Source organism: Mobula birostris, chromosome 5, assembly GCF_030028105.1.
Source record: "Mobula birostris isolate sMobBir1 chromosome 5, sMobBir1.hap1, whole genome shotgun sequence".
Classification (NCBI taxonomy): domain Eukaryota; kingdom Metazoa; phylum Chordata; class Chondrichthyes; order Myliobatiformes; family Myliobatidae; genus Mobula; species Mobula birostris.
This window is the reverse complement of record NC_092374.1, coordinates 207,335,298-207,347,772: the sequence shown is the minus strand read 5'-3', so window position 1 is coordinate 207,347,772 and position 12,475 is coordinate 207,335,298. Positions and strand designations below refer to the sequence as shown.

The window sequence follows — 12,475 nt, the reverse complement described above, 5'->3', positions numbered from 1 at the left end:
ACCTCAGTGGAAAAAGTCTGCTTGCATTTACCCTATCTGTATCCCTCATAGTTCTGTACACCTCCATCAAATCTCCCCTCATTCTCCTGCTCTTCGGGGAATAAAGTCCCAACCGATTGAGCCTTTCCCTATAACTCGGGTCCTCAAGTCCTTCTAACTGTTCTCTGTTCTCCCTCAATCTTATTTACATCTTTCCTGTAGGTGGGTGACCAGAACTGCACACGATACTCCAAATGAGGCCTCACCCTCACCAGCATCTTTTACAACTTTACCTCCTGTACTAAATATACTGATTTATGAAGGCCAATGTGCCAATATCTTTTTTTAAGACCTTATCCATGTGTGTGATGCCACTTTCAAGGAATTGTGTATCTGTATTCAAAGTTCAAAGTAAATTTGTCATCAAAGTACAAATGTACCCCTGAGAATTGTTTTATAACACTGTAAGAGCATAAATCATTGGACATTTTCTTGCAGGCATACTCAATAAGTCCAACAGCCATAACAGAATCAATGAAAGACGTCATCAATATGGCAGACAACTAGCAGGGGAAACAACAAGCTGTACACATACTAAAAGAAAGAAAAAAAAGTAATAATAAATTCACTTTGGCCCTATCTAGCTTTAAACCCGTCTCTAACTGATTGACACAAACAACAGGAATTCTGCAGATGCTGGAAATTCAAGCAACACACATCAAAGTTGCTGGTGAACGCAGCAGGCCAAGCAGCATCTGTAGGAAGAGGTGCAGTCGACGTTTCAGGCCGAGACCCTTCGTCAGGACCTGTCAAGTCCTGACGAAGGGTCTCGGCCTGAAACGTCGACTGCACCTCTTACTACAGATGCTGCTTGGCCTGCTGCATTCACCAGCAACTTTGATGTGTGTTGCTCTAACTGATTGAATTGGGCAACAACTGGATATCAGATCAGAAAGAAACAAACAAATTACACATTGACGCATCCTCTATTGATTTGAAATTATGCGCTCCTTCATAAGTAAAACTAACACAAATCATCCAACTAGAACTATTTTCTGAAGAACTGAGCATGAACTTTGGATGGGATAATTGCAGAACATTAAACATAAAGGTGCAATAGAGCTCATTGAGTACAAAACAGAGCATTAGGATATGATACAACCGACGGATGAATAAGAAACGTAAGCATTTGGGATATCAACAAGCAAAGAAGATAGATCATAGTGCAATAATGGGAAAACTTTTGACAGGATTTCTTCAAGGCTTAGGAAAATATGTCAAGCTGAGCTCAATGGTAAAAATATAACCAAGGTGATAACACTTTCACTATACCCATGTTCATGTATTGTTTTGGAATAATATCTGGAAAATTTACAAAGAATATCATAAAAATGATCACAAATACATAATAAAAGACCAACAAATTTAAGATGAGAAATGCAGGAAATGCCAAGTGAAACCAGAAACAGTTGAACAAGTTACAGGATCCTGCAGTAGTTTAACTCAATCTGATTACTTACACAGGCATAATCAAGTGGCAAACATCATTCACCAAAATCTTGCTTTAAAATACAAACTCATAAAAGACCATACCTTACTATAAATACCTGCCTGATCCAGTTTTAGAGCCCGAGTCCCACAAATTATATTATGACCAATCCATTATTACCGATAGGAGAGCCTCTAATAACCACCCAGCTATAATAATTCTCGGTAAATAAGCAAGAACAATTTACTTAACAGATAGAGCCATTCCAAACTCACGTAACTTACAGAAATCAATAAGTGAAAACACCAGAAATATGCTGAAATGAAAGAGAAAATTGAAAGACTATTGAACATGAACGTTGTCTACAACTGGTAGCATCCCAAAGGTGCTACACAATAGAATTAAACAATTAGGCCTACACTGCACTACTTACGTAAATCTCCAGAAAGCCACAAAACTAAACACCATGAGAATAGCCTGAAAGCTCCTTACAATTGAGAAATTAATGTGCTTGGCTGTGCTCATACCTCAGGTTTCACCAGCTTGAGCTAAGAAAATATAAAAAACACAATAATAATAGTAAATAATTAAGCAATAAATACCAAGAACACGAGATGAAGAGTGGCCTCAGTCGTAGTGAGGTCTAGGATCCCTCTGTTCTCCCGCACTCGTCAATGATCTACTGCTCACTGTGCAAGTCCTACACTGGCTGGTCATCCTATAGTGCAATGCTTCACTAATGTATGTCTGCATTAAATTCCATCTGCCATTTTTCCAGTTGATCCAGCTTTGATAATCTTCTTTGCTGTCCACTACACCCCCAGTCCTGCTGTCATCCACAAATTTGCCATTTTAGTGGATTCCCCACCATCCAGGCCAGGCTTTCTTCTTGCTGTCACCAACAGGCAGGAGGTACAGGAGCCTCAGGACTCACACCCCCAGGTTCAGGAACAGTTATTACCCCTCAACCAGCAGGAACCACTACCCAGGACATGCTGTTGTCTCATTGCTTCCATCATCAGGCAGGAGGTACAGGAGCCTCAGGACTCTCACCACCAGGTTCAGGAACAGTTATTACTCTTTAACTGTCTGGCTTTTCAACTAGAGGGGATAACTTAACTTCATTCGTCCCATCACTGAACTGTTCCCACAACCTCTGGACTCCCTTTGAAGAACCCTTCATCTCATGCTCTTGATAATACATACAGCTCATTGCCTTTTGCACATTGATTGTGCAACCTCTCACCATGGCTCGTTAGCTAACTCTGCTAACAGGCATGAGACTCAGTGGTGAGACTCACCTTACAGAAGCAAAATACGTCTAGGGTCGGTATGATTTGGGGTTCAACCAAACCGGAAGATAAGGATGTTCCAATTAGGGAACTTTGATTGTAGCAAATGCTGTGTAAATATTGCTCACACTCAATTACCAGTCACCAAGAAATGACAGATCATACGTCAGAATAAAATTTCAACTTTGTCAAACAGTTAACAGGAAAAGAAAAGAAAGAGGAAAGGGCCTATTACAGTTAAATCCATCCATATGTGCACATGAACATTGGAGCTCATTTCTGATTTAGTTGGGATGCTTTGCTTTGATTACTCACGCTGAACCCAGATTCTGCACTAAGGACACCAGCTATAGTTTGAACTTCCTTCGAAGGCCATTTCAAGTGAACTGGCTAACCCAGGAGTATTGGTACTCCCTCCTTCAAACACATAGCTTCCTGAACCATTCTTTGGCTCAAAACACTTCTTACAACGGGGTCTCTCCTTCGGACAGCACTTGGTGGCATCTTCCCTTGAGCCCTGCTCCCAAACCAGACTACCGTCATTCAGAAATCTATTCCCACCCAGCTCTCAAGAATATGCAATCCCATCAAACTGGACAGAAAGCTACAACACGACCCAAGGCAATCCTCAATGGCTGAAACAACATCCCTAAGTTGGACAACATGGTTCCTTATCTTTAGCCAACACCAAGACACTCTTACCAGCAGAGAACCACTTTTACAGAAAACTGTTAAAATAAAATACCTCACAGTATATATCTTAAATAGGGTATTACAATTGCTTCTCTATCTTGTGTCCAGTCTTTCATTGATTCTATTGTATTTACTGCGAATGCCTGCAAGAAAATGAATCCCAGCATTGAATACGGTGACATATATGTACTTTGATAATAAGTTTACTTTGAATTTCTTGAACTTTGATTTTTCAGCCCGTTTTTTCTGCCTCACAGGAGCAGTCGAGCAGCCTGCAGAGCCACATCAGGTTCGAGTTCGCAAGGATGCACCGCTTTCTTAACGAGAGGGAGGAGCAGCTGAGCCGGGACCTCCGAGAGACAGAGGGCCGGATCCTGGAGGAGATGGAACAGAACCTGCAGCAGATTCAGGATGTACTGGATGCCATTGAGCGTGTACTGGGAGAGCTGCAGTCCCAGATGAACCAACGGGACATAATGGCCCTACTCAAGGTAGGCAACCAGATTGTAATAATCCTCATTAGGGGATTGGATATGAAGAGGTTCAGTAACTTTAAATTCCTTGGCGCTGTCATAGCAGAGGTTCCTCAAGGTTGTCATATCCAGGGGAGGTAGTGGGGATGAGCTCCCACTATCTTAAATGCTTCTGCCAGACACAACCAAGTCCAGCTCCTGGCCTTCACGTGTGGCTTAGCTACTAAGCCCAGCAGAACCGTATCTACTGATAGGAATGGTGGGTGACCGTGCGCCTTAAAACCAGTCAGTTTGGACAGATGGGGGTCGTCAACCGTGGTTGCCAGCTCATCTAGAAGGAAATCTCTGATCTCAAAGCTCCACTGCCTTGTGGCTGGCTACACTCGCACATGGGAAGAGCTTCAGGAGTAAACCCCAAGGAAAGAAAGCTCCAGAGCTGGAGTCCTATGTTGAGTTCAATGCTGACTGGTAATTCCTGTGATGCTGCTGGTACCAAACCATATAGGTCTCTGATATTTCTTTGGATTCATTAGCTGCACGGAAAGGGGGAGACTGCGACACGGGCAACAGCTTGCTCTCCATATCGTACTGCTGTGACTTGCGTACTGACCTGACCACTGTCCATCTAGAACAGCTAGGACACAACATTCATGATTGACCCTGGTCAACAGAGGGCTTTAAACCTATCAGGCTATCTCCCTGGGATGAGCACGCATGTACGATTATGGAGAAGACACTACAGTCACTCTACTTCCTCAGAAGTTTGTGTAGATACAGCATGTCATCTAAAACTTTACAAACTGCTATAGCTGCTTGATGGACAGTACTCTGGTTGCATCATGACCTGCTATGGAAATAGTGAGGGGGGGGAGAGAGAGAAGAGAGAAAGAGACAAGAGACAAGAGACAAGAGACAAGAGACAAGAGACAAGAGACAAGAGACAAGAGAGAGAGAACAAACAATGATTGCTTTTATTATCAGCCTCTCTCCCCACACACAGACTAGCCCCACTCACTGGGGTACACAAATTCCCTCACTCCCCCTGCCCCTTACCCTCACCCTTACCTTTAAATCTGTATCTCTGTTCCATGAATTGTCAGCCAGAGTGAACAGATTCCCTGTGCCCAGCCGCTCAGTACACCCTGATCTTGCCCATCCCCATCCCATCTCTTCCTAAAATTTTCCCGGGGTGGGGAGAGTCCTGGCTTCTGCAGTCTCTCACCTCATGCCTGAGATCCCTCCTCCCTGGAACCATTGTGGTAACTCTCCCCTCCCTCTCCAGGACCTCCTGACGGAATGGAGAGCGATTGGACTCAGCCTGAAGTTTATGTGTAGACAGTGGTGGAAAGCCATGTACTGGCATGGTGCTTCCTGCATTAAAGTTTTTGGGTTTTGTTAAAACCAAACAATTGAAGGGAGATTTGATAGACGTATATAAATTTATGAGGGGTATAGATAGGGTAAATACAGGTAGTTTTTTTTTCCACTGAACTACAACCAGAGGTCATGGGTTAAGGGTGACAGGTGAATTGTTGAGGGGAATCTTTATCACTCAGATGTGGAACAAGTTGCTAGTGCCATTGGTGGATACAGGGTTGATAATCAATATTAACGAGAGATTTGTGTAGGCACATGGATGGTAGGGGTAGGGAGGGCTCTGGTCTGGGTGCAGGTCGATGGGACGAGGCAGAATAATAGTTTGGCACAGACTAAACGGGCCAAAGGGCCTGTTTCTGTGCTATCGTGTTCTACGAGTTTGTGACTCTAATACTAAGACCTACCTCTTGTCTGTTTCAGGAGGAGAGCATTTGGAACAGGAGGTGAGAGATACCATCACATCCTTGAAGTAACGAGTCAAACTTTAAACCAATCACAGCTGTGTTGCTGCAACATGCAAACTTTAATTTGCAGGTTCAGCGATAAAGGCAGTTCAATAGAAACGGTTGATCTGGATCTGCCCCTGGGGATATTCAAAGGCCCATTGCAATATGCAGCATGGCGCGCCATGATGGACGTTATCAAGCCTGGTGAGCTGCTTTACATCTCTCAGTTCTCGTCTGTGGAATAGTGGGGGTGTCCAAGCATTTACTGAGATGCAGGCCACACACAAAACACTGGAGGAACTCAGCAGGTCGAGCAGCTTCTACGAAGGGAAATAGACAGTCATTTCTGGTCAAGACCCCTCACTTGGACTGATTTTCTGACCATAAAACGATAAGGCCCACAATGTTGTGCCAATTTTTTAACCTACTCTAAGATTAATTAAACCCTTCCCTCCCACACAGCCCACCACTTTTCATCATCCATGTGCCTATTCAATGTCCCTAGTGTAAATAAATGTCTCTACCACCAACTCTGGCACTACTCAATCGTTAGGCATTAATATGGAAGTAGTAAAATGGGTTCAGCAGTGGCCGGGTGGGAGATGCCAGAGAGTAGTGGTGGATAACTGTGTGTCAGATTGGAGGCCGGTGTGTAGCGGTGTGCCTCAGGGATCTGTACTGGGTTCAGTGTTGTTTGTCATATACATTAATGATCTGGATGATGGGGTGGTAAATTGGATTAGTAAGTATGCAGATGATACTAAGATAGGTGGTGTTGTGGATGATGAGGTAGGTTTTCAAAACTTGCAGAGAGATTTAGGACAGTTAGAAGAGTGGGCTGAAAGATGGCAGATGGAGTTTAATGCTGAAAAATCTGAGGTGCTACATTTTGGTAGAACTAATCAAAATAGGACATACATGGTAAATGGTAGGGCATTAAAGAATGCTTTAGAACAGAGGGATCTAGGAATAATGGTGCATAGTTCCCTGAAGATGGAATCTCATGTGGATAGGGTGGTGAAGAAAGCTTTTGGTTTGCTGGTCTTTATTAATCAGAGCATTGAGTATAGGAGTTGGGATGTAACGTTGAATTTGTATAAGGCATTGGTAAAGCTAAATCTGGAGTATTGTGTACAGTTCTGGTCACCGAATTATAGGAAAGATGTCAATAAAATTGAGAGAGTACAGGGGAGGTTTACTAAAATGTTACCTGGGTTGCATCTCCTAAGTTACAGAGAAAGGTTGAACAAGTTAAGTCTTTAGTCTTTGGAGCGTAGAAGGTTGAGGGGGGACTTGATAGAGGTGTTTAAAATTATGAGGGGGATTGATATAGTTGACTTGGTTAGACTTTTTCCATTGAGAGTGGGGGAGATTCAAACAACAGGACACGGGTTGAGAATTAGAGGACAAAAGTTTTGGGGTAACATGAGGGGGAACTTCTTTACTCAGAGAGTGGTAACTGTGTGGAACGAGCTTCCAGCAGAAGTGGTTGAGGCAGGTTCGATGTTGTTGTTTAAAGTTAAATTGGATAGATATATGGACAGGAAAGGAATGGAGGGTTATGGGCTGAGTGCAGGTCGGTGGGCCTAGGATAGGGTACGAGTACGGCACGGACTAGAAGGGTCGAGATGGCCTGTTTCCGTGCTGTAATTGTTATAGAACCATAGAAACTACAGCACAGAAACAGGCCCTTTGGCCCTTCTTGGCTGTGCCAAACCATTTTCTGCCTAGTCCCACTGACCTGCACACGGACTATATCCCTCCATACACCACCCATCTATGTATCTGTCCAATTTATTCTTAAATGTTAAAAAAGAACCCGCATTTACCACCTCATCTGGCAGCTCATTCCATACTCCCACCACTCTCTGTGTGAAGAAGCCCCCCCCTAATGTTCCCTTTAAACTTTTCCCTCCTCACCCTTTACCCATGGCCTCTGGTTTTTTTCTCCCCTTGCCTCAGTGGAAAAAGCCTGCTTGCATTCACTCTATCTATACCCATCATAATTTTATATACCTCTATCAAATCCCCCCTCATTCTTCTACACTCCAGGGAATAAAGTCCTAACCTATTCAACCTTTCTCTGCATCTGAGTTTCTCAAGTCCCGGCAACATCCTTGTAAACCTTCTCTGCACTCTTTCAACCTTATTTATACCCTTCCTGTAATTTGGTGACCAAAACTGAACACAATACTCCAGATTCAGCCTCACCAATGCCTTATACAACCTCATCATAACATTCCAGCTCTTATACTCAATACTTCGATTAATAAAGGCCAATGTACCAAAAGCTCTGTTTACGACCTGATCTACCTGTGACGACACTTTTAGGGAATTTTGTATCTGTATTCCCAGATCCCTCTGTTCCACTGCACTCCTCAGTGCCTTACCATTAACCCTGTATGTTCTACGTTGGTTTGTCCTTCCAACGTGCAATACCTCACACTTGTCAGTATTAAACTCCATCTGCCATTTTTCAGCCCATTTTTCCAGCTGGTCCAAGTCCCTCTGCAGGCTCTGAAAACCTTCCTCACTGTCTACTACACCTCCAATCTTTGTATCATCAGCAAACTTGCTGATCCAATTTATCACATTATCATCCAGATCATTGATATAGATGACAAATAACAATGGACCCAGCACTGATCCTTGTGGCACACCACTAGTCACAGGCCTCCACTCAGAGAAGCAATTTTCTACCACCACTCTCTGGCTTCTTCCATCGAGCCAATGTCTAATCCAATTTACCACCTCTCCATGTATACCTAGCGACTGAATTTTCCTAACTAACCTCTCATGCGGGACCTTGTCAAAGGCCTTACTGAAGTCCATGTAGACAATAGCCACTGCCTTCCCTTCATCCACTTTCCTGGTAACCTCCTCGAAAAACTCCAACAGATTGGTCAAACATGACCTACCATGCACAAAGCCATGTTGACTCTCCCTAATAAGCCCCTGTCTATCCAAATGCTTGTAGATTCTGTCTCTTAGTACTCCCTCCAATAACTTACCTACTACTGACGTAGGTAAGTTATATGGTTATACATGTGTAAAAAACCTACTGACTTTCCCCCTAGACTTCCCTCCGATCATATTAAAATTATACCTCCTCAAATTAGCTATTTCCACCCAGGGGAAAAGTCTCTGTATATCCACTCAATCTATATCTCTTATCATCTTGTAAACCTCTATGAATTCACCTCTCATCCTCCTTCACTCCAAACACAAAATTCCTGGCTTACTCATAAGACATGCTCTCTAATCCAGCCAGCAACCTGGTAAATCTCCTCTGCACCCTCTCTAAAGCTTCCACATCCTTCCAATAATGAGATGACCCAAACAGAACACAATATTCCAAGTGTGGCCCAACCAGGGTTTATAGACCTGAAACAGTCTGAAACAGTACCTCGTGGATCTTGACCACAATCCCTGATAAATGAAGGCCAATACAACATACACCTGTTTAACTACCCTATCAACTTGTGCAGCAACTTTGAGGGATAGATTGACGTGGATCAGAAAATCCCTCCATTCCTCCACATGGCCAAGAATCCTGCCATTAACCCTGTATTTTGCCCTTAAAATTGACCTACCAAAGGAGCTGTGACTTGTATGGCTCAGACCTTGAACAGCCAGGCAGGCTTGATGGGTGGATCACCTCCTCCTGCTCCTGTTTTTTTACTGTGTGGGTGAAACCAGAGCACCCAGAGGAAACCCACCTGGTCACAGGAAAAACATGTAAGCTCTATGCCCACGGTCATGATGAGGCAGCAATAGTTGGGTGTATGAAGGGAGGACTGGAGGATGAATATGGAGCCCTGGTGGAGGAGTTTGTCAGATGGTGCAGGCTTTATCATCTGCAGCTCAACATTAGCAAGAAAAAGGAGATGGTGATGGATTTTAGGATTAAGTCCTATTACTATTGATGGTGAGGACTTACAAGTACCTCAATGACAGGCTTGAAACATAGAAAACCTACAGCACAATACAGGCCCTTCAGCCCTCAAAGTTGTGCCGAACATGTCCCTACCTTAGAAATTACTAGGCTTACCCATAGCCATCTATTTTTCTAAGCTCCATGTACCTACCCAAAAGTCTCTTAAAAGACCCTATCGTATCCGCCTCCACCACCATTATTGGCAGCCCATTCCATGCACTCACCACTCTCTGCGTAAAAAAACTTACCCCTGACTTCTCCTCTGTACCTACTCCCCAGCACCTTAAACCTGTGTCCTCTTGTGGCAACCATTTCAGCCCTGGGAAAAACCTCTGACTATCCACACGATCAATGCCTCTCATCATCTTATACACCTCTATCAGGTCACCTCCCATCCTCTGTCGCTCCAAGAAGAAAAGGCCGAGTTCACTCAACCTGTTTTCATAAGGCATGCTCCCCAATCCAGGCAACATCCTTGTAAATCTCCTCTGCACCCTTTCTATGGCTTCCACATCCTTCCTGTAGTGAGGTGACCAGAACTGAGCACAGTACTCCAAGTGGGGTCTGACCAGGGTCCTATAGAGCTGCAACATTACCTCTCAGCTCCTAAATTCAATTCCATGATTATTGAAGGCCAATACACCGTATGCCTTCTTAAACACAGAGTCAACCTGTGCAGCTGCTTTGAGTGTCCTATGGACTCGGACCCCAAAATCCCTCTGATCCTCCACACTGCCAAGAGTCTTACCATTAATACTATATTCTGCCATCATATTTCACCTACCAAAGTGAACCACTTCACACTTATTTGGGTTGAACTCCATCTGCCGCTTCTCAGCCCAGTTTTGCATCCTATCAATGTCCCGCTGTAACATCTAACAGCCCTCCACACTATCCACAACACTTCCAACCTTTGTGTCATCAGCAAACTTACTAACCCATCCCTCCACTTCCTCATCCAGGTCATTTATTAAAATCACGAAGAGTAAGGGTCCCAGAACAGATCAGTGGAGTAGCAACACAGATGCTGTGTACAGGAAAAGGCCAGAGTCACCTCACCTTCCTGAGGAGACTGAGGAGTATGCTTCACCTTCACATGCTCTCCCAGTCTGTTCTCACCAGTACAATCTTCTATGTGGTGATGTGCTGGGGCAATGGCATCAACACAGTTGCTGCCAACAGGCTGAATAAATTGATTAGAAAGGCTGGCTCTGTTATAGGAGTCAAACTGGACACACTGGAGGCTGTAGTAGAAAATCCTGGCAATTCTGGACAATGTTTCTCACCCTCTGGCTGAACAGAGGAGCACTATTAGTAATAGACTAAGACAAATGTGCTGCTCCAGAGTGCAAAACGAGGTCAGTCTTACCTTTGGCCATTAGGCTCTATGAGAGTCAACCTATAGCCGGGGAAGTGATGGCCCCCTCCTGTTTGTGGTAACTTATTTTTATTCTTCCTTACTTCTCTAATATTTATATATCTGTGAACTTGTAATGCTACTGAGACACTGTAACGTCCTTTGGGATCAATAAAGTATCTATCTACCTGTGATGCCAAGAGGATCACCAGGGCCTCCTCCCCACCCCCCACCCCCCACCCCCCACCCCAGTATCTGTGACATTTAGTAGGAGCGTTGCAGATGAAGAGCCCAAAGCACCACCCATCCCACAATCTCTGTGACCCACCACCCATCCCACAATCTCTCTGACCCACCGCCCGTCCCACAATCTCTCTGACCCACCGCCCGTCCCACAATCTCTCTGACCCACCACCCACCCCACAATCTCTCTGACCCACCATCCATCACACAATCTCTCTGACCCACCACCCACCCCACAATCTCTCTGACCCTCCACCCACCCCACCATCTCTCTGACCCACCACCCATTCCACAATCTCCGTGACCCACCACCCGTCCCAGTCTCTGTGACCCACCACCCATCACACAATCTCTGTGACCCACCACCCGCCCCACAATCTCTCGGACCCACCACCCATCCCACAATCTCTCTGACCCACCACCCACCACACAGTCTCTGTGACCCACCACCAGTCCCACAATCTGTGTGACCCACCACAACCTCCACAATCTCTCTGACCCACCACCCACCCCACAATCTCTGTGACCCACCACCCATCCCACAGTCTCTCTGACCCACCACCCGTCCCACAATCTCTCTGACCTACCAGCCATCCCACAATCTCTCTGACCCACCACCCACCCCACAATCTCTGTGACCCACCACCCATCCCACAGTCTCTCTGACCCACCACCCGTCCCACAATCTCTCTGACCTACCACCCATCCCACAATCTCTCTGACCCACCAACCATCCCACAATCTGTGCGACCCACCACAACCTCCACAATCTCTCAAACCTACCACCCGTCCCACAATCTGTGACCCACCACCCATCCCACAGTCTCTCTGACCCACCACCCATCCCACAATCTCTGTGACCCACCACCCACCCCACAGTCTCTGTGACCCACCACCCACCCCACAGTCTCTGTGACCCACCGCCCATCCCACAGTCTCTCTGACCCACCACCCATTCCACAATCTCTGTGACCCACCACCCACCCCACAATCTCTCTGACCCACCACCCGTCCCACAATCTGTGTGACCCACAACCTCCACAATCTCTCTGACCCACCACCCATCCCACAATCTCTCTGACCCACCACTGATCACACAATCTGTGCAACCCACCACAACCTCCACAATCTCTCTGATGTACCACCTGTCCCACAGTCTCTCTGACCTACCACCCGTCCCACAATCTCT

General features: G+C 45.3%; 1 protein-coding gene across 1 annotated transcript in view; it reads left to right on the top strand.

Annotated features, from left to right (window-relative positions):
- LOC140198490 (zinc-binding protein A33-like) overlaps nucleotides 1-12,475 on the top strand; it is a 37,350-nt gene that overhangs the window by 19,514 nt on the left and 5,361 nt on the right. Inside the window, exons 5-7 of the mRNA XM_072259577.1 lie at nucleotides 3,711-3,944; nucleotides 5,724-5,746; nucleotides 5,838-5,953. Of these exons, the coding sequence (XP_072115678.1) occupies nucleotides 3,711-3,944; nucleotides 5,724-5,746; nucleotides 5,838-5,953 (373 nt within the window). The remainder of the gene's footprint in view (nucleotides 1-3,710; nucleotides 3,945-5,723; nucleotides 5,747-5,837; nucleotides 5,954-12,475) is intronic.